Raw genomic sequence first — 23,772 nt, 5'->3', positions numbered from 1 at the left:
TCAGTGTATTGTTTGCGGTAGTGTGCTGACACAGCCCCACGGTCACTACAGTACACTAGCGCAAACCTTTAAACTAGGACCCAACTACAACAGCTGCAGGCACTACAACTCCCAGCATATCCTGAGGGTTGCAGACTGGCAGTACATGCTGGGAGTAGTGGTGCCTGCAGCTGTTGTAGTTAGGCCCTAGGTGCATTATACACTGGGTGCTTTGTGGGAGATCAGAATACATAAATCTGTGGGGGCTCAGTGTAGGGAAGTGACCCCAGAACATCACTAATAGGGATAGGGGTAGATGTTTCTGTTCTATCCCATATTAGTGCTGTTCTGGGGTCACTTCCCTGCACTGAGCCCCCACAGATCTATGCATTATTATATGCCACAAAGCATCCAGTGTATAATGCACCTAGGACCCAACTACAACAGCTGCAGGCACTACAACTCCGAGCATTTACTGACAGTCTGCAGCCCTCAGGATATGCTGGGAGTTGTAGTACAGTAGTACAATCCTCTGATAACTGCCGCTGTAGACGGATGTATTGCTGGACCTTCAGGGCTGATGGTTGTCACCCACAGATTGCAGCCACCAGGAGACTCTGCACACAGTGATTTATTACAGGGTTGTCCTCTCAGAGACTACAACTCCCAGCATAACCTGAGAGCTGTATAAATTAGGGGGTTCTGAGATTTGTTACAGATACAGATGGATCCAGGAAAGGAGCGCCTCAGTATGTTTTGTCTCACTGGTTCTATATAGGTGGGCCCCAAGGATGATTTCCTCTGGTGGGCTCCAGGTACCCCCGTCCGACACTGGATAGAACCGGTCCCCAAACTAAGACATCTCCGGCCTCCTTCCTTCCTCCATCACGTCTGTTTGATGAGAACAGCGGGCATCAAGCATAGCGGCACCCCAGCACCCAAGCAGAGCTGCACCAGTATCCAGCACCCAGTACTACTGAGTGGCACCCCCCCTGTGCTGACAGCTGTCAGTGCAGGGGGGCGCCGCTCAGTAGTACTGGGTGCTGGGGTGCCGGCCTGCCAGCTGTGCCGGGGATACACCATGCATGGAAGCTGCCAGTGCAAGGGTATATACCATGCGTGTAACCTGCCAGCTGTGACAGAGTACATACCATGCATATACCATGGGGGGGCAGTAACAGTTTATGAGGAGCAGTGAGTGCATGCAATTGGTAGGAAATGTTGAAAAATTAAAAAGAAAATGATCATATTAATAAAGTGAAGCGGGGAAGCCGGGGGCCATAGAATTTAAAAACATAAAATATGAAGTTGTGAACTACATCTCCAAGCATGCCCTGACAGCTATAGACCTCCAACAACTGCTGGGAGTAGTTGTTCTCCCAACAAAATAAAAAAAAGCTATTTTGTAAGGAGAACTATGACTCCCAGCAGTTCCTGAAGGTCTATAGCTGTCTGGGCATGCTGGGGGTTGTAGTTCACAATCTATGGGGTTGGGTATTACATAATTCGGGGGTATTCATTTTACATTAATAAAAAAAAAAATTGTAGGAAGAACTACAACTCCCATCAGTTCCTGAAGGTCTATAGCTGTCAGGGCAAGCTGGGAGGTGTATTTTACAATAATATAGGGTTGCGTGTTACATTTTTTACTCATGTAAAATGAATACCCCAGAACTATGCAACAACTAACCCCATAGATTGGGAACTACAACTCCCATCATGCCCTGACAGCTATAGACCTTCAAGAACTGCTGAGAATTGGAGCTCCCGGTCCAACAAGATTATATGGTATATGGGGATCTTCAGTAGTTTCTGTGCTGCAGTGACATTTTATCATAACATTTTCCCCGTAAGGTAAGTGGGCCTGTGTGTTTTGAAATGCCAGGGCCGGTTTTGAGTCCAAGTCCGGCCCTGTGTACAACCATTAAAAGGGTATTCCACTGAAAAACATCTTTGCATCATTCAATAATACTACACAAGTTTTATTTATAGGCATCACGGCATCCGTGCCATTTCAGAGCTTTTCCAGGGGACTCACCCCTTCCTGATCCTATAAAGCTGTTACACGGAGTTCTCTCCATCTCTCTCATTCCTCTTTTCCCGCTTCCTTCCAAGACATGGATCATGTGTCCTCTGTCTCTGCTTTGGGCTGGGTTGTAAGCACTAACCTGGGCCAACCCAGAGCACTGATGTCAGTGGTTGGCCAGGTTACTGGTGCTAACCTGACCCACTGCAGAAAAAGAGGACAGCTGATCTACGTCTCTTGTGGATGGGGGAGAGAGAGGGAGGAGCGCCTTTCCCCAATCCTGTGGTTGGAGTTCCAGTGCCGGTCAGGAGCTGTGCCCGGCTGCCTGTACCCACGGACATGTGCCCGGCTGCCTGTACCCACGGACATATCCCCCCGGCAGACAATTTCCCAAGACAGTGATGAAACCTCCTAAGCCTGTGATCAGCAGCAGCACCAATGGATATTAAGTCACTGATCCCCCACAAGGTGAGCAGAGCAGATCCTGAATGGAAGCAACAGGTCATGGTGCGAAAACTGCAGCTGAAAATCCGAGAGGAGACAAAGCGCATGGTAAGAGGACGCTAAATTGACACTGTGCGGTGCTTTGATTTTCGGCTTGCTGTGACTCTGCTCCCTCTTTAAATCTTTTATTTTCCGCTACAGTATAGAAGCTACCCGATGCTCTCCGAAGCATGTCAGCTAATGTCATACACAGGTGGTGCGTGGCATGCTGGGAGATCTGGGGGGGGGGGAGTAAGACCAGGGGGCTTCTGAACCTTTTGCTTGGGGAGGACACGGGCAGAATGTCCCTTTATATCTGCTTTAAATAATGGAAATTAAGCCTGGGTATTGCCAGTCCAAAGCATGTGTCCATAATACATGAATTCTGATCAAGATGGAATGAACATTTTACATCTTACATTGTTATCAATGTAAACTGAGAATATTTATGTGTGTGCCTATTTTTATTTGCCTGGGGCCGCTAACACAGCAGATAAGTATGTCCCACCTTTAGTGCAAGACCAGCTCTCCTCAGAGACAACTTGACTCCTTTATCTTTTAATAGGTCTTCAAGTCTGCTCAGCTGGTTACTTGCATTAGTTCCCTGTGCAGTCATTTCGGTGTGAGGCAAACATCGGTGGAATCTCATTTTCTGCTTAATATCTGCAGGCTGGATGGTTCCTATGGGTTCTTTCTGCAAAGTATCAGCTACAAAAGAAAGAACAGGTCAGAAAAATGTTATTTAGTATCTCACTCTATTAAAATACTTCAGTGTTTAAAGTGACTGTACCACCAGGCCCAGGCTGAAGCACTGGAGGCGGGCCGACCCATCCTTAGTGGGAGGAAACCCTAGCCCATCTATGATAGGGTTCCATTTATTCTAATGGAGTCACGTCATGGAGGGGCTGGGATTTCTTCCCACTAAGGATGGGTCGGCCCGCCTCCAGTGCTTCAGCCTGGGCCTGGTGGTACAGTCACTTTAATTGTGCAAATTATTGTAAACTAGTAGTAAGAAGAAAATACTACAGTACCTAAAATATGTAATATAGTTCTTTTTACATGGTGTTATTGTAATATATGTGTTTATTAGGCAATTGTAGGCAAATAGGCAAATTAGGCAAATATACTACAATGTGCTGAGATGGTGTTGCATTGTACATGCCAGATCCTCAGGAGGAACTGAGTGCCTGAGGAGGAGAGCAGCCTATGAAGCCATCACGTGAAGATGGTGTATGCTAAAGTGCGAGACTAGGGAAAATCACTAGTAAAGAATTGACTGGTGCAACCTGCAAATGATGTTAGGTGGGACATGCTGTGGTATGAAGTGGCCTCACTTACAGTAAATGCACAACAATATAAATGGTTTGGGCAAAACATGTGTACATTTGCTTTAAGTATTGCTTGTGCCGTGGTTCTTTTTTTAAACCCGCGGCCCGGTTCCCATGTATGCGCCATTCTATTCATGGGCATCGGCCTGGGGGTGAAGCACCGGCTTCCCCGCGCCGGCACCGTTCTATCCATGGGCAATACTTAAAGCGAATGTACCTGATGGTACATTCACTTTAAGCTGCATTCACACATAAGTAATTTGTGTCTGTATTTGCAGATACAAATGGGCCCATTGAATTCTATGGGTCCTTGTACACATGCATAATTTTACGGATTCATATTTGGGCACAAATTGCCTACAGGGGATGAAGACAGACGGGCCTGCGGCCATGGAAAGGGCTACGAGTGTGGAATTTTACCTTAATAACTCTTTTCCACTTGGACACCCTTACCCTTTTGGGTACCTGGTTTAGCCCAGGTTACATTAGAATACAATGAAAGCCTGTTCTGTTACTGCTTCTTTCTAATAAGACACTCTTGCTTTTTTGTGATCTTGCACATTCTCTGTATTATTTCTATTTGTAAGGTTTTATGGTGCTATTTTATGATATCTAATTTGGATGCCAATAAAAACTGATTATACATAAAATAACCCTGCATTTTATGCCCTCTGCTGCTCTGCAATATAAATTACCAAACCAGACTACCAAAAGTTTGAAGCCAAGATTAACAAGTGTTATATCAAGAAAAGAACAAGTGCCAGGTCTCTGTATTCCCTCTGCCTGTCTTAGATTGTGTGTTCTTTATTAGGTCTCGTTTGTGTAGACTTTTCCCCTCCAGTCATTTCACAGCTACTCCACAATATCGTGGATTTTATTCATTTGCACATTGAGCGCTCAGGGGAGGTCTGGCCTCATCTAAATATACCAGCTCTGCCAGGCAAATGATAGATGTGTTTTTGGCTTAATTTTACAGGGTGCTGTTAATTACATGAGAGCAGCAATAAGGCAATGCTAATTCCATCAGTCCTGGGGGAGCGGAGCTGTGCCTGTAATTATGATGAGGAAATAGCTCCATGATGAAAGGAAGAGGCTCACCTGTAACGTGGGCAATGACGGGGGCTGACAGAGAACTCCTCTCAACGGGCGTCTTATACAGGTCAAAGTCAATGTGACGATCTGTCCAACTCCAGCGGTCCCGGGAGAGTGTGGGCTGCAGGGTGTTGGCGTGCAGGATATTTTCTTTCCAGGCCTACGATACAAGACATACATAGATATTTACTTTATCAGCCTGACCTTTCAGAGAGCGAGATGGGGAGCCGACACTTTACATTAAAAGCTAATTAAAAATATACAAGAACTATTTGGCTGTCAAAGCTGACCTTTCAGTTTTATGGGTTTTAAGAGAATTTCTTTTTTTTTTTGTTTTCAGCATGAAGCTACAGCCATAAATAAATACACAAATCTAGATGACATTGTTCTTATCACCTCCCATGGAGGGAGTCTGCCATCCATCTCTAAGGCAAAACAAAACAGGACTGTATAACCCATAATATGATACACCCCATTTAGCTCCTGCTACTTTTACCAATGCAAACAGTTTTCACTGGGTTTAGAAAAGGGGCCTTGCCTTATGGTCATTTTTCAAAAATAAAAAATAATAAAATATAGGCATATAACATACATATTTATGACATGCTACTCACTACATACATGCATACACAGATATGTGCCCTCACTAAAAGCAGGCATAAGTTGGCGCACACATCATACAAGTCATATAGGCCACAGTGTGTACAGATGGGGGAAACTATGTCAGGCAGATTGACTATGTTATCTCCCCTTTTTTCACCTTGTATACAGCAGAATTCCAGTATAAATCTAATTTCTGCCATATCTAAAATTTCTGCTGAGTTGGTGCGGAGGAACAAAGAGAGATTGCATTGGACTTTGTGGAGCACTGTCAGACAGTTCACAACTGAACATAGAGAAGACTAAGCAGAAGGTGGTGAAATGTAGCAGGAGGAAGAAGGAATTATTACCTGTCATTGTTGCTGGTCAAAGTGGGGCAGGATGGGATTTACAAAGATTTATATATATATATATATATATATATATATATATATATATATATATATATATATATATATATATATATTTATTTAGACTGGATGTGCAATCTAGAGGGGACTTACAAAAAAAGAGAGGAGCAGAATGGACTTTCTACTGAAACTAAGGTTGTTTAATGTGTTCTGCAAAATGTTAGCGGTGTTCTACCAGTGTGTAGTGCCATCCTTTGGCGCATATGTATGTACGGGTGGCTAATGCTACAGAGCTTATCAAGTTTACCAGGAAGGCAAGCTCAGCAGTTGGTTGTCATCTGGACACTTAAGGGTTGTAAAAAAAGCTAAATGTATGGTGATAAGCAATAACTCCCATTATATCAGCTGCTAGTAGGGCAGTGTTCTTTTAATAACCATTTAATTCAACTAAGGGCCCTATTCCACCGGACGATTATTGTTTGCATAATCGTTAACGATTAACGATTTCAAACGACTGCTATTGCGAAAGACCTGAAAACGTTCACTCATTTCCATGACACGATAATCGTTACTTATGATCGAAATTGCGATAGTTTTTCTTCGCTATTTATTCGCTATTGCGTTCGTATCTATTGTGAACGACCGAACGATGTCTTATTCAATGCGAACGATTTGCAAACGTTTTGCGAACGAGCAACGATAAAAATAGGCCCAGGTCTTATAAAGCGATCAACGATTTCTCATTCGGTCATTAATCGTTAACTGCATTTCAACCGAACGATTATCGTTTAGATTCTAACGATTTAACGATAATCAACGATATTCATCCAGTGGAATAGGGCCCTAAGATGCACAAAGGAAAGATAAAGGAAACAGTTTGTACTGACAGCCATGGAGGGGGGGTATAACAACTACTTAAGAGTTAACTAGCGTTGAGCGAATTTGCCGAACTGTTCCATATTAACAATGTTCTCTGAACCCGAATGCCTGACGTTTGACTCCTGGAGGCTGGAGAGGTTGGAGGTCGGAGAATGTTGCCGAACCTGAACAGTTTGGCAAGTTTCCTCAACACTAGTGTTAACCCTTTAAGCAGACTGTGTAATTCAATGTCATGAGAAAGCACTAAATGTTGTACCATGTATTGTAAGGACTTGTATGTATGGGGATTTAATGTCAATTGTCTACTGCTATGATTCATGTCTTTGTTGTGCTGCTGTGATACTGAAATTTCCCTCTGGAACAACAAAGTGTTTTAGAAAAAATGGACTTGTATTGTTGTATTGCTGCGCTGCCCTAGGCACTTACTCTCTACTTAGTAGCCTGGCATGTATTTCCAATGATTTCTGCCATGGTAGGCATGTAAGAGCCCTCTTATGTGAATATAAAACTCTAATACAACTCATTTCACAACATATAAATATCTCTATAAGCAATAGTGGTAATTGTGGAGAGGCTTCTGTTATCCAGTTTCTCCTGGACACTTCCAGCTGCAACACAAGTTTGCAAAAATTAAAGAAATTAAAATATAATACATGGCACAAAGAGGGATTCTGTATGTAGTGAATCAGAGTTTGGTTACCCTCAGAGTCCCATCTCTTTACCTTTGCTGCTAGCTAGATGAACACTAGTGTGTGCATTTTTAGTGTAGTAAGAAGATGTGAATAGGTTACTTGTACATTATGTCTACGACATCAATGGATATAACTAAATCGCCAGTGACCTTATGACCCAGTAAGCTGAATTGGTAATAAATATCACTCAGCATGTCTCTGTAACTCAATAACAACACTGACACAACTGTGTAAATCTGTATACCTTAGTTAACTCCAGGATCCGAGCATCATCTGGTCTTTTTGGGTGCTTGTTGCTTTCAATGCTGCTCTTGAATCCTGGATACAGGAAACCATTTGGTGTCACCCATTCCTCTCTAGACTTTACAGCTTGGTTTTTCAGTTCTTGCTCAGCATCCACTGGGCTCACGGTAGCCAACTGGTAATCTAGAGAGTACGTGTATCTGGGATTTGGTTCCTGTGGCAAATAATTTAGATGTAAGTTACCTTACCATCAAGGTTTATTAAAGGGGTTATCCAGTGCTACAAAAACATGGCCACTTTCCCCCTACTGTTATCTCCAGTTTGGGTAGGGTTTCGAAACAGTTCCATTGAAGTAAATGGAGCTTAATTGCAAACTGCACCTGAACTGGAGACAACAGTAGGGGGAAAAGTGGCCATGTTTTTGTAGCGCTGGATAACCCCTTTAAAGGTCTTCAATGTGCTTATAACATCATGCACTACTAGGAGCTGTTACTTGTGCCTATAAAAATGACTGTCACACCTAGGAAGGCTTGTTGTAGGGGGAGGAAGGAATTGTACAATTCTTGGGCAGCAGAACCATTCATCATAGATATGTGTGGAGGATCCATATTATAACACTCTTGCACCCAAAGTCCATAAAAAATGAATATTGCCAGAATACCCTTTTGGGTATTTTCTAATGTACACATATTTTCAGGGATGTAAGGCTACATTATATTTCTAAGTGTTTACAAAGTACTACAACTGGAATCAATAACACAAAAACACAAAAATATTACCCTTATATGTAAAAAAAACCCCCACACATAACCTTTGGCTCACACATAAATTCTTTCTACATTAGGCATAACTGACCGCTGTCATCTTCTGTCGTAAAATCCTGTAGGCCAGTTCTGTAGAGTTGAGCGTCTGTGAGCTGTAGTTGTGAACAGTCGTCCCATCAACAGGAACAATCTCCACGTACTCAACTTTAGGCTTTTTCAAGGTTTTGCTCATCTGCCAGACTTGGTCAATGTTCATCTGTAAGTAGAAGAGGTGGTCAGAACTTTCACTGCATTAACAACGTTGGTGGGTTTTTTCGTGCCTTTAGACAAAGAGCTTCTACCCTGTTAGTTAGCTGAGGAAGGCCTAACAGGTGAAATGTGTGCCGTATATCACTACGGTATGACATAAGTATGTGGATAAAAGACAATTTAATCTCATTGTTGAGTGTCAGGGTTACTTATACAATGGTATGCATTAGACTTATAATTAGTATGATGGAAAGGACAATGTGTATGTGAACATAGTGCAAGTTACAGTAATGCTGGTAAACAAATCAACTATATAACTAATTCTTTCACATGACTAATATCACTCAGTCTTAAGCCATGACTATTACTTGATAAAGGACTGGGCGGAAGACAGCATCGCTGCTAGGTGCACATTTTCCATCTTATTGGAAAATCAAAAAGGGTTGTTCCACCAGCAACACCTATTCACTATACACAGGACAGGCAGTGTGTATGGCTGCAGGAGGTCCAACCTCTGCAACCCCTGTGATCACATAACACTCATAGTCTATGGGGCTGTACTGTACTGTACACTGTTACAGTCTCATGGACACTGAGTGGAGCTTCAGTGCGTATGCATGACCACAGCTACATTCTGACAGGAGACTTGGGTTACTGTTCTAGAGACCAAAAGGTGATTTTAGTGGGCTTACCACTTTATAAACTTATCCTCGAATCTGTGGCTAGAGGATAAGTATGTATATATATATATATATATATATATACATATATATATATATATATATATATATATTTTTTTTTTTTTTTTTTTACGGGGACAGTAGATCGGTTTACCACATTTTGAAACTTTCTTTGATTTAAACGAGAAGAGAATTTCTAACCTGAATGTGGTCTTTGGTCTTGTGATTTTCCATATCCCTCTTCATCTGAATGTATGATTCATTAAAATTATCTAAGGGCACATGCACATGACTCCTCGGGCTTCTGTCTTGTTTCTCTGAAATAACCATCTTTTTACTGTTCTGTTCTTTAGGTGGGGAAAAATCTCCAGCTTTAAGTGGAACTCCGAATTCCCGACTCAGAAGGTGAATCATTTCTACTGAGGGCAGGAGGTCCCCCTGAATGACATCTCGTAACTTTTTGGCACTGCAGATATAGTCTAACCTAAAAAAAAAAAAAGATATAACCTATTTAGAGAAGTGCAGTACAAGTAATGTGTTTTCTGTACAGTGTATTCTATATTTGTCAATATATCTTTAAGGGGCACTCTAATGACAAACATTTATTAGCGATATGTGATAAAGCCAGTAGAGAACATGTGATAAAGCCAGTAGAGAACAATCACTGCAAGAAGGAGGAACCCTGACCGTAGTGCATATGTCACACATGTGCACTCCTGTTCTATACATCTCTATGGGTGTTAGGCCCAATTCACACATCCGTAGTGCTGCCCGCAGCTGCGGACCCTACGGATGTGCATCTGTAACCATCCGCATTTGCGTTGACCCATTCATTTAATTGCGTTGACCAGCCCTCCTTCATGCCGGCCCCCCCTCTGCGGCGTCATCAGCTGCTCAGCTCAGATGATGCAGCAGAGGGCGACCGGCATGAGGGACGGTCGGAGCGGTTCGGCCGGCCTCCCAAAGATGACATCATTGTCCCAAGATGGCGGACAGGGGTCGACACGAATCAGGTGAGTATAGAGCACTACACTTCCGGGTCTAGTGTGAGTGGGGGGGAACACGGGGAAGGGGCCATTAACATACATAACATACATTACAAAGTTGTATAACTTTGTAATGTGTGTTATTTAGTGAATAATTGTTTAGCGCCGCACTACCCCTTTAATAAGTGGATCAGTGCTGCAAATACAGGCTGTATAATTTTCTCATACAGATGTTACACATATATACAGTCTTTAGTTATCCTTGCAATTACGAGAATGTTTTTTGTGACATACTGTACTTTACGTTAGTGGTAAATACTTGTCAATGTGCGGGTTAAATCATGTGACTATACATCCATGAGTGGGAATGCATCGCAAAAATGGATGTACAGTTACATTCTTGGTCCTGAATGGGTTAATCTCCATTATGGTGCCCATCTTGTAAAATTTACAGCAATGCTTTAAATATATACATACATATATATACTGTAGAAAGGTGAATGGTAAGATAATGGAGGGGGTGTACATCTCACCCAGACTGCTTGCTGGGATGAGGTGGTAAACTCCGGGAAAGATGTGTAGTTCAGCAGAGCTACTCTGCTGAACTGTTGTTTATTATTTACGGGCCTGGATTTTACTGGAATGGTGGGTAGGTTTGGTAGTGTGACCTGCCATTCCCTCCCCACTACAGTCCACACCTTGCACACAGGTGTAAGCAGGTGCTAATCGCTCCAGCTCATAAAAGGCAGATCAGAGGGCTGAATGTTGCTGAGAGCCTGGAAGCCACTGACCTGTGTCTGATACGGCTGCTGTTTATTTCTGATTGGTTGAGTAAGGTGAGACCTCTGTTTAGTTAGAGCCCAGCCGGGCAGGTGTTTATTTTGTATCCTGTTTTTGCACAGTGCTGCTATGTTTATTTTTATGCCGCAATAAAACCAAGGTGGACTTTTTATGTTAAATTGGCATAAGGACTGCATTATTCTCGCTACCCCCTACTAAAGATGTCCACAATACATATATATATATATATATATATATATATATATATATATATATTATACACACACACACAAAATGCTTACAAGTGTGTGTGTATGTATTATTTTTTATAAAATACAAAAAATACAAAGAAAACAACATTCATTTACCTAGACAAAGCTTGAAAGCATAATGGAGGGACCATGTCTCTGATGTAGAGAAGTGGCTCATTTACTATGGAGCTGAGAGGTTCATGCAGATGGATGTGACACACCAAAACCTCAAGATCTTTGTACAGACGCTCATGAAAAGCCATATTTGAGTTGTACAGAATCTCCAGCTTTCCTTTCTGTTCTCCTGCTCTGTATAATAAAATTATAATAATTATAATTATTTTACTACTACTCATCATTTATAGACATTGAAGGGATTATCCAGGATCAGAAAAACATGGCAGCTGTCTTCCAGAAACAGCACCACAACTGTCCTCACATTCTGTGTCGTATTGCAGCTCTGTTCCATTGAAGTGAATAGAGCTAAGTCGTAATACTACACACTTCCTGAGGAACCTAATGTGGTGCTGTTTTTGGATGGAAGCATATACAATGTTCTGATCCTGTATAATAAGGGGTTGGCTGGGTTCATGTGAAAACTTAAAAGTATCAACACGTATCTGTTAATAAATGCTAAAAAGAGGATTTTAAACATAGCGTTTGTGAACCCATCTGCAATGTGAATCACATCTTAGGCCGCATGCACACTTTCCGTGTTCTGCATGGATGAGGAATGCCTGTAACGGACTCCCCCTCCCGCCCAGGCAGCATCTGTGATAACATGCTGGGAGCGGGGGAACTGTACAGACATGCGCCGCGCTGTAATGAAGCAGCTGTGTGGCGCTGTCTTTACAGTGCAGCACATATCTGTACAGTTCCCCCGCTCCCAGCATGTTATCACAGATGCTGCCTGGGTGGGACGGAATTACAGGTCTTCTAGGTCAGAGTTTCGTGCAGAACACGGAACGTGTAAATGCGGCCTTACTGCTCTAGCATAGGAATAGAAAAAGATTTCAAGCTGTAACAGATCTGGTACCACCAGCACCACCCAACTAACTGTTTGATTATAATAGGGTCCGTCAGATTTTATTGCGATGAATCCCTACCTGCTTTGTACTGTCTCCCACAATTCTTTTACAGCATGTTGCCTCAAACCTTCTAAAATAAAGAGGTGAATATCTCCATCCATGATATGAACTCCAGTTATAACATCCAGGGAAACGTCCTCTTTCTGCTCATCTGTTAAACCTACTCTGGAGAACACATCTAGTGACATATTTGTTGGGTTTAGATCAAGACTGAGAGCTCGACAGTTGATCTCCATGATCTTCCCTATAAGATCCTGAAACAGCTCATAGTTCTTATAATGAAAAATATAGATGGTCCGTCCAAAAGGGCAATCGGGAGCCACAGTCTCTGAAGAAAGTGGCACTGCCAGGTCTATCCTTACTTTAAGAAGAGACTGAGCATCTAAGTAATGTCCTACTGGTAACGGAGATGTCTGACCATCAATGGACCCAGTTATTCCACCATTTTTGCTGTGGGGGTGATGTTCTGTAGCATCTGGGTTATCACAGCTATGGATTGGAATGGCAATATTCAAATATGTTGCTCCATAAACCAGGTCAGATAATTTCATTTTTGCTATTCCATAAGGATCCGGCAACCTGTCTCTTTCCTTGAAGGGGTTATGAACAGTGCTCTTAGATGTCACAAGGCCAACATTACTCAGTTTTTCATCTTCAGGCTCCATCCCAAAAAGTGATGGCTTGCTGACATTCTCCTGTTTTTTCTGATCTCGATCATGTACCTCGATCTCTACAGGAGGGCCAAGAAGAAACTCACGCAGCTTTCCAGGTCTCATAGTTCCTACAAAAACAATGTTGACGTCTCTAAAAAAAACATGTGTTCCATGTGTCTGTCCATGGGTTTGGTGAATGGCATGGTCCTGGAATCTGTATCTACAGTACACTGAGATGCATTTCTCCTGAAAAAAAGACAGTACACATTACATGCTGGAGGGAGCCTAGGATAGAAAAGGTGTCTAGAAAAAAGGAGTTTTTCCTTAAAGTGGTATGCCAGCAAAACTAATTTTTTTTTTTTTTACATTTCTTTCATGTTTCCATTGAATGGCAGCAAAAAGGAGCACCACAGCCCCTCTATTGCCACCATTGCCTGTGTTGGGAATTGCAGGGCTTCAGAAGCCCTGGTCGATATCACTTAGGCTAGGTTCACGCTGTGTTTTGGCTGTCTATTTAAAATAAAAAGTAAAAAAAAGAGGATGCAAAATGGTAAAAAGGGATGCTGTGGTATGCAATCCTGCAGCATCAGTTTTCCGTTGACTTAGGCTACATTTTTTGCAATACGTATAACATCTGTTTTACTTTTCTGGTTACTTTTTTATCTATTTTTATTAGGTTTTCCAAAAATTTGAACCAAAAGATAAAGCAACAGTACAATCAAATATAAAAATCGAGAGACACATGAAAATGATGACTGAACATGGGCAAACGGCCCACAGGCCCATAGTGTTTGCACAAATAAACATCAGCAATCACACTCCAACCCCTCCCCCCCCCCATCTCCTGAAGATTCTATGGCAGTCTCCTCAAGGTAGCCACACTACTCCTGTAAAGTCTTAGTAAAAAAAAAAAATGTCCAAACTTTTACACCAATTGAAGAACCTTAACGCACCAAGCCTACTTCTGTACCCCATAAAACGACATCCCATATTGCCTATAATTCATCTCTCTGATATAGACTCCATTATCAAAAGTTATGTATAAATAAGTACATTAAACTACATCCACCACAAAAAAGGATTTATAATCAGCCATTTATATTACTATCTGCATACTCCCTCTGCAGTAAGCAGTCATTCCAATCATAAAAAAACAAAAATGGTAAAAATTTAATGAAATGCTATTCATTCAGTTCTATGGTATAGTTTGAATGTGGTTCCCAAGGGGAAGACTTTATTTAATCATCCACCTATAAAGCAGCAACAAGCCAACCAACTGCTGTCGCCAAAAACTATTCAAGTCAAAGCTTCCAATCTGGTTTCAGGCTATAAAACTCTGAAAGACAGTAATGAATAGTAAACTATCCTACTTACATAAGATAAGCTTTAGACTGCGTCAGTGGTGACAACCAGGTTTCCATGCACTAAAGCTGCCCAAGGGCATTAGAATTTGTTTAGTAGATCGTGATTTTGGCTTCTGTTGGTGGCAATCCAACGCTGTCAGGTACTCCCCTAACAGCTTATGTCAGGAGGGCACACTATATCCTGCCTGCCATGTATCCTTTCTGCTTTGTTGAAATAAAGATCTTGGCACATGGTGAAAGGTTTGGATTCTTCCATGTAGAGAGCCTAAGGTCCACACTCAGCGCTTTTATTATGTCTGACACCCTAGTTTCCCATAAATATTCACGTAGACACTAGTGTTTGGCTTGCATTCAGCACCATCTGTATACAAAGGTACCATGATGGGTTTGTTATTTGACTTTCTCTTCTTTCCTGAAGGAACGTCCAAACTGACTTATGAGGAACATGACATTTGATATGTTCATAAATAAGCTTAATAGAAAGTTTAGAAGAAAAAAGATAAGGAAATGGATAAAAAAAAGCCCATCAGAAACAGCCCGACAGCGGTTTACTGATGAGTTTTCCACAGGATAGCTGTGTGGTGCAGTGGCAGACAGCTGATCGGTCCCCTACCCGTCGGTTGCTGATGTGTAAATGTTGCCGAGAGAACCCATTTAAGTGAGACCAACTATCAGCTCACTGAGTGATCAGTTACATGCCGCCTATAGAAGTCTATGGAGAGCAGAGAAGTAGCAAAAGTAAGATGCAGAGTAAGGCTACGTTCACATTAGCGTTCGTCCTTCCGGCACCATTCCGTCATCCTTTTTAGTTTTGGAGTAAGCAAAACGGAAACTGCGGGATCCGTTAAAATCCCCATAGATTCCCATGATATTTTAGTGTGCTCCGTTTGCCCTAATAGAGCTCTGTTTGCATGCAATCCGTTCAAGATCCGTTTTTTTGAACGAAAGAAAAAATTGTGTTTGCAGTATTTTTCTTTCCACTTAAAAAAACGGATCACGAACTGAAAGTGCACTTCCGTTTTTTTTTTACATTGTAATCAATGAGGACGGATCTAGAACGGAAGGTATTTCCGTTCACATCCGTTTTTTTCATCCGTTTTTGCACTGAGCATGCGCAGAAGCAGCAAGAAACCAAAGAAGAAAAATAAACGGATAGAAAAACGGATGCTGACTGATGCAAACCGAAATACAAAAGTCAGTTTTTTTAAGCCAAAATACAAACAGACCATTAAAAAAAGATGAACATTTTGCAATCAGTTTGAGGCTGGGTTCACACTACGTATATTTCAGTCAGTATTGTGGTCCTCATATTGCAACCAAAACCAGGAGTGGATTAAAAACACAGAAAGGATCTGTTCACACAATGGTGAAATTGAGTGGATGGCCACCATATAACAGTAAATAACTGCCATTATTTCAATACAACAGCCGTTGTTTTAAAATAACAGCAAATATTTGCGATTAAATGGCGGCCATCCACTCAATTTCAACATTTTGTGAACATATCTTTTCTGTGTTTTTAATCCACTCCTGGTTTTGGTTGCAATATGAGGACCACAATACTGACTGAAATATACGTAGTGGGAACCCAGCCTCAATCAGTCTGCTCATCAGTTTATGCTCATCCGTTTAATTAATATGGACGGATCCATTAGAAACAAAGAAAAACGCTAGTGTGGCTGAGCCCTAAGACACAGAAAAAAGCTGCTGAAAATTCTAGTAAGGTTTCCATCATGTTTCAAATGACAAAGTACTCACTGCTAAGTACTTCTTTATAAAGTCCTGCTTTCTGTTGATTACTTCAACTATAGTTCTTGCCTAACAAAATCTAATGAGTAATAAGTGAATGGGACTGTTTCTTGGTCATGCTGGGTCACTCTGCTGACCCTCCTTACCTACAGAAGATGTACCTACACCTCCGCTTTTGGTTCACCCGCTTTGACAACTCTACAACCAAATTATAGCTAGGACCATCCACTAAGATCATAAAAAGAAATGTATTTTTAGCTGAATTTATATGTTCTTTTCTTTATTAAACATTCAGGTAATAGCAATACATCTGTTCCACTGCATGCAGCGTCTTAGACCTTACTATACATATTCCCTGAATACTTAAAATACTTTTTAGAAAACTTCAATTATAAAAAGCATTTGAGTTGATCAATTCTACTAAATATTCTCCGATTTCCCTGTATGGAGAAAGCTGGAAGGAACCCGGCTCTTAATGTCTGGTGTAATTACGGCAGTGCCGGTACACGGTGTAATAGCTGAGGCAATTAGCTTTGGCACAAGCGGGATAAATAATGAAGAGGAAATACCTGACTTCATAACAAGTAAATTACTGTAAATCATTGTGGTTAGAAACACTCAACTAAAGTAAATTACGGAAGGAGAAAATAGAGGATTTATAGATCATATAAACAAATAGATCAATTACGGGTAAGATTAGAGACACAGGATAATGGTATTTGTTAATAATTTAGTCACAAATGAAATAAGACAAAAAACATTATTCCAAAAATGTATTTCTTAGATTTAGGTTTGGGCTCCATAGTTCCTGTGATTTCCTAGGAAAAAAATAGCTGAGAAAGTTTCTCCTTTGCAGTGAAAGGTCACTATTGTGCATAAGTTGCTATAATGGCACAACTTATTGAGACACACGAGTGTCCTAATGTCACTGTGACCATCCCTAAACGCATGTCCTTGTATGAGTTGTCCAGGCTGATCATGCGCTGGATCACAGAATATAGTGACCTCCTAGCTGGAAAAAAATGGAAAACACTACATGGGTTGTTGTTTGGGAAAACTTTTGCCATGTTATAGAGGCATGTCAAAAGTTTTGATCGGTCCAGGTTTGAGTGTTTAGACTTGTACTGATCGTAAGAACAAGCAGGGAAAAGACCACCTTCCGACTGATTGCCTATGTAACTCTACGGATCTGGACTGATATTATGTGAAAGCGGGGAGCGGCGACACAGCGGGGAGCGCCAGTCCTCTCCATTGTCATGATCAATACAGGTCTGAACACTCAGATCTAGACTGATCCATGTCTCTATGACAAGTCTACATGTCTATGTACTGTAAGTCTACGGAGCCGGACTGATATCACGTGACACGAAGCGGGGAGTGGTTGCTCTGCATCACGGTCATCTCCAGTCTCATGATTGGTACAGGTCTAACCACTCAGATCCGGCCCGATCAAACTTTTTGTCCATGACATATCAAAAGTTTTCTCAAATGACAGGTACACTTAAATGCTAAAGATCTGGATGACTCCTTCTTCGCTTTGGAAAAGGGTTAGAACCACAACATTTTGAGATATTAAAGCAAGCTTATACGGTTTGTAATAGACTATATAAAATAGGATTGGTATATTGTCCACAACATAGTTACCTGTAATACACTAACTGGTGTTGGTGATGTGGGAAGACATGTAGCTGAAAGTATACGAATAACTAAAGGATTGAGGTCATGTCTTTGTGTCTCTGACAGTAAAGGAACGTCTAGGCCCAAAGTCATATAACAGTCCACTATCTGGTGCGAGCACTCCTGCAGACGACACGTGACTGACAGATCGCCTGAAAAAAAGAAATCATGTTAAACACTGATAAAGCAAATCAAACTGTTACTTGTTGCCTATAAGACCTGTTATCAAGACCACCATGGCAATCCATCTAAAAGGAAAATCGCTGTGCCACCTGAACAATATATGGCAGATGCTTTTCTCCTAGCTTTGGCGGTATTTGAGTCTTTCACTAGCAGGTTTTTATGATCCTATGAGAGCATTTTAGGGAAGTAGACTATGGCATCCTAACCTGCTGATAGATTCTCTTTAAGGCTATGTTCACACTACGTATATTTTCGTAAAACTACAGCCGTTGTTGCAGATTGCAACAATGGCCGTGATTAATACGGAAATATACGTTACATAGCCTTCTATGGAATCCTGGACGGAGGGTATACACATGGTATACACTCCGGCCGGGATCCCTGGGGGAGCCGCAAGAAACTGACATGCCAGTTTTCTGCGACTGCTATTCTTTGAATAGCGATCACAGAAAATCCTGTCAGTGCACACAGTGGAGCGAGCGGCTCTGGACGTTACTCCATTGTGTGCAGTGGAGAGTTCTGATGCGGAGCGTGCATGGATGCGCCCACATCAGAATTCTGCGGCGCTAAAGATCCTCCGGGACGTACTGCAGTAGCGGCCGGGAGGATCTTTTCTGAGACTGGCCGTTCTGTGACCCGGACGAGTCACGGAATGGCTGGTCTCATACAGCGTATGAACATGGCCTAACACTGTTATTTAAGTCCTGTCAATGAATAGTTCAACATCCTTTACAGATTCAGTTTCCTTGTACACTATAATTATCACAAGCCAGAATAAACTGCAAAGTGCGCGGAAACGTTGCCGAGGATGAAGGTAAGTCAGTGTCCTGTGCGCAATAGAGAGCTATCAGCAGGTTAGATGTGTCTAACTTGCTGACAGTTTCCCTTTAATAATCAAAAAAGTAAAAATTTTCATACACTGACTGGGATACTTTTCGTAAAGTTTCTTTTACCATGCATTACGGTAGCTGGATAATGCTTTTCTAAATTTAGAGTCTAGTCTTTGGCCTGATTTAGAGATTAGTTCAGGAGTGTTGTCTCTGATTAAATTAATTTTGGGGTCAAGTTTGGGGGTTCAATTAGTTTGAGCTCTGGCCTTAAAGGGGTAGTCCACCCCAAAAAAATTTCTTTCAAATCAACTGGTGCCATAAAGTGCCAGAGATTTGTAATTCACTTCTATTAAAAAATCCTAAGTCTTCCAGTACTTATCAGCTGCTGTGTGTCCAGCAGGAAGTGGTGTTTTCTTTCCTGTCTGACCCAGTGCTCTTTGTTGCCTCCTCTGTCCATGTCAGGAACTGTCCAAAGCAGCAGCAAATCCCCATAGAAAACCTCCCCTGCTCTCCAGACTGGAAATAATACAACTTCCTGTTGGGCATACAGCAGCTGATAAGTACTGGAAGACTTAAGATTTTTTAATAGAAATGAATTACAAATCTCTGGCACTTTATGGCACCAGTTGATTTGAAAGAAAAATTTTTTGGGTGGACTACCCCTTTAAGGGTCAGTGAAGGGTCTGACTAATTCAGGGTTCTAGTCTCTGATCTGATTTATTGAGGGGTCAAGTCTGGGCTCTGTTCTTGGGTCTGATTATTTGCAGTGTAATCTGGGATCAGGATAATTTCTGGGTCTAGTCTCTGGTCTGATTACAGGTGTGGCACGGGATCAGAATTCATTTATGGTTCTATTTTGGGATCTGAAATGATATTGCTGTCACTGTAAACCTTCTAGCTGTTCATATCGTTTCTATATTATTATTCTGCTTACAAATAATAAGTTTTCTAATATAGATTTATTACACACTTACTACTACTAAATAATTACTACTACTTTTAGTATATTTATCTCTCTTTTTGAATAATTTTTTTTTAGTAGAGGTCTCAAGATCATTTGTTTTCAGGGTTCCCCACTAAAAAGGTTGGGAAACCATGGTGGACCCCTACTCCCTGTATAAACCTTTGTTTTTACCTGCACAGAGCTAGAAATTACCATTCACTGTAATTTTTATGGACCTGAGATTCGTGTTGTAAAAAAAAAAAGGTACTTCATACACACCTAGACCAAGCAAAAGACCCTGAATGCCACGTTCTGTGCATTTGACTTGAGTTCCATAGACTTTGATCCCCTTCACTAATGCACAGTCCCGTATTGTGGGTGGCACATCCATGCCCCCTCTGCAATGGCTGTGGATACAGTGTGATGAGGGAATTGCTCCTTACTCAGCAGAACACATGCAAAAAACTAACTAATGCAGGTATCTACATAAAATACACTGTACTATATACATAATACAGCAAAGCAAATCTGCACTCACACGTTGTAAAAAGATTTTGGAGACCATAATACAAACAAATATGGAACAAGCTGGAGAAAACATATCTGCTCAACAAATCCTTCTATAATGAGGATAAAACTCTTCAAGTTGAAGCCGCCAAGTCAGCATTGTCGTGTAACAAGACAATTTAAGATCTTCTGCACAACTACAGCTCAGCCCTGGGAGCTGATGTTATGTATTATTCACAGTTTCCAAACATGATCCTTTTTTGACACTTCTCCGAGTCAGCTATTAGAGGTAACATACAGCGAAGCCGAAAACCCCACTGATCTGCGGGACGACTAAAACTAATTTTCAATGAATGATACGTATTTCCAAGGAGAGACGACAGCTTGGAATAAAAGGTGGCACATAGTGCGGCGTCAGCCTCAATGTTGGTATCGCTTCTTATGTTAATAAAACTGTCTGAGCAGAAACTTGGCAGATACAACCCATTGTATAACTCTGTCTAACAGTTAATTGTAGGTCTATACAGCCGGAGAAGGATCGGGCCTATGATGAGTCAGCAATCTCTGACAACAGGGCGTCAGTATCAAAATCAAGTGGAGACGCTAATAATGGATCCAAAAACTCATCATTATCTTTGGTCTCCTTTCTCTTTGGTTCTGACGATATTTATTATTAGAGATGAGCGAACCGGGTTCGGGTTCGAGTCCATCCGAACGCGAACGATCGGCATTTGATTAGCGGTGGCTGCTGAACTTGGATAAAGCTCTAAGGTTGTCTGGAAAACATGGATACAGCCAATGACTATATCCATGTTTTCCACATAGCCTTAGGGCTTTATTCAAGGTCAGCAGCCACCGCTAATCAAATGCCGATCGTTCGCGTTCGGATGGAATCGAACCCGAACCCGGTTCGCTCATCTCTATTTATTATTATTAGCCGATGACAACAATCATCGTCTGGTCATGTTTTTAGGTCCTGACCTAAAATCACCAGATGATGGGTGCGCATCACTATGTGTAATAGTGATGCGTGGCTGACGGCGGATGAATCTGTAAAGAAGGGCTGCAGGAAACATAGCTAATTATATATATACAGCCCTTGCTGCATAATTATTGGGCTTTATATGTGCTCAGTAAGAGAGCGCCAATCTAGCAGATCAGCTCTCGCTCACACCAAGTGATCGCCTGTGTAATACAGCCCTATGTGTTCAGACCCCCACCTGCCTGTAAAAAAAAGCTTGAAGAATCGTAGGGCTGGACGCTTGTCCTCCAGGGAGATCACAGGGAGGCAAGGAGAGAAGCACTCATATAAGTGCTTCTATTGGAAGTATCTAACATCTGGTGGGGGTTAGAAATGGGCACAACTCGAGAATGCTTTTGAATACCGGTGGCTAAACAAGTTGAATACAGCCCTACAATTTCCTGGAAAACATGGATTCAACCATAGGCTGCATCCATGTTTTCCAGGACTCCCCAGGACTGCAACCAACTTCCTCAGTAATCAAATGCCACACGATCGGACTCCAGCATGAACACTGAGACCCAACTGATTAAAATTTTTGACATATTTCTGTGTGACATGTCAAAAGTTTTTTTTAAGTGACAGGGACCCTTTAACATTATACAGCTAGCTGTCTTAGTAGGGATCAATATATAGCTATATATATAGCTATAACTTGAAAATGAATGACCTAGCAGAGCTGATGGGGTATAATCAAATAAACCATTTTTAAAGGGTCCCCCCCCCCCCCCACAATAACTCAGCCTCTATCTTTACCTACCAGCGAGGAGCGGCATGAAGTTAACGCTCAAAGTTAAACACTTCCTTTCTCCTTGAAGTGATCGAATGCTGGAGGCTTTTTCATACTTCTCTGTCTGAGATTTTTTTGTGGCTGGGGAAATACAGGAATAAATAAGTAATGAAACGCTGTAGTCTCCTAAAAACAACATCCAGCACGTCAAGCAGTGTAAAGACTATAGAGAATAAATGCTGAATATCAAAGAGAACAGACACCACATTGAGCTCTCACAATGCTAGATTCACAAGATCCAGAATAACTGCACCACTTTCCCAACGTAACAACTACACGCTGCGAGGATTGTTGGCTGCGCCATGGGAATACCACATGGTGATTTTATGTGTGGTTTTAATACCACAGTTTTATTAATACAAAACCAGCAGTATGCTCTAACAGCTGCAACGTTTTCTGCCATGTTCTGTAATAAGGCTTTTTAGAATATTATTCCCTACATTGTAACATCAGGATAATGCAGTCAGGGCTGTGGAGTCGGTAAGCCGCAGCTCAGACTACATCTCTGACCCCTGAATTTCATCAGGGACTGAATGGAGGAAAGGTCCTTAGATTGATAGAATATAAAATATATTGATGAGTAACATTTATAAAATTCATATGAAAAGTCAATTATAAAATTTTTAAAGATTTCTTTTTTTTTTTTTTTTTTTTTAATAAAGCTGGAGTCTGTACATCCTGAATGCAGTGCCCAGCATTTCTATGTCAAAGCTTTAGAGACACTTCATAAACATTACTATATATATATATATATATATATATATATATATATATATATATATATATATATATTACACACATACGCATACATACACACACATACACACATACTCACTTCCACAGCCATAACTGGTGCGTACATTTAGAAAGAAAATAGAAAATCTTTTTGGAATATTTTACTATATTTTATTTCTGCTTTAAAGGGAATCTGTCACCCAGACAATGATATCTAATCTATCACCATAATTTAGAGCAGTAAGAACTGAGCAGACTGAAATATATCTTTGTGGGAAAAGATTCAGTATAACTTTTAACTTGTTGATTAAAATCCCTGATCATTCTGTGTTAAGGAGTCCAGTGGGTGGTGTCACTCAATGGGCTGGACTCTTTAGCATGGAAACTTTAGAGATTTTAATCAATAAAATAAGTTATACTGAGTCTTTTCCTATAAGTGTACCTTCACACGTAACGGATCCGCAACGGATTTTACGCGGCAAATTTGCAACAAAATTTGCTGTGGATCCCTTGTCATTCATTTGCTTGCTTTGCGGGTTCCCGGCTGGATGTCCCGCTTAGCCAATCAGCATGCTGCCCCTCTGCAGCCACTGATTGGCTGAGTGGGACGTCTAGAACCCAGGAGCCCTAAAGCAAGCCGGAGCGTGGAGAAGGTACAATATGCTCCGGCTAGCGGGGGGTTAACGGGCGTCATTTACATACTTTCAGCGGTATCATTTCTCATTCAAAATTAACAACAATTTGGAATTGACCATTGGACCATACATACAGCCACGGCGCAGGACTCCCATAATAACTCCAAGGACCTCACAAGTGTCTTTCTTGGGCGTTTATTCACACTAGCCTTAAA

At 41.4% G+C, this 23,772-nt stretch overlaps 1 protein-coding gene across 1 annotated transcript in view; it reads right to left on the bottom strand.

Annotated features, from left to right (window-relative positions):
• CFAP92 (cilia and flagella associated protein 92 (putative)) overlaps positions 1 to 23,772 on the bottom strand; it is a 47,711-nt gene that overhangs the window by 2,975 nt on the left and 20,964 nt on the right. The window contains exons 8-16 of the mRNA XM_069967108.1: positions 22,158 to 22,268; positions 17,881 to 18,065; positions 12,489 to 13,369; positions 11,500 to 11,691; positions 9,567 to 9,849; positions 8,528 to 8,692; positions 7,674 to 7,886; positions 4,915 to 5,068; positions 2,997 to 3,196 (exon numbers count right to left, since the gene is read on the bottom strand). Coding sequence (XP_069823209.1) covers positions 2,997 to 3,196; positions 4,915 to 5,068; positions 7,674 to 7,886; positions 8,528 to 8,692; positions 9,567 to 9,849; positions 11,500 to 11,691; positions 12,489 to 13,369; positions 17,881 to 18,065; positions 22,158 to 22,268 — 2,384 coding nt within the window. The remainder of the gene's footprint in view (positions 1 to 2,996; positions 3,197 to 4,914; positions 5,069 to 7,673; positions 7,887 to 8,527; positions 8,693 to 9,566; positions 9,850 to 11,499; positions 11,692 to 12,488; positions 13,370 to 17,880; positions 18,066 to 22,157; positions 22,269 to 23,772) is intronic.

Source organism: Dendropsophus ebraccatus, chromosome 4 (assembly GCF_027789765.1).
Source record: "Dendropsophus ebraccatus isolate aDenEbr1 chromosome 4, aDenEbr1.pat, whole genome shotgun sequence".
Classification (NCBI taxonomy): Eukaryota; Metazoa; Chordata; class Amphibia; order Anura; family Hylidae; genus Dendropsophus; species Dendropsophus ebraccatus.
The sequence above is the reverse complement of the archived record's forward strand: the minus strand, read 5'-3'. Positions and strand labels throughout refer to the sequence as shown.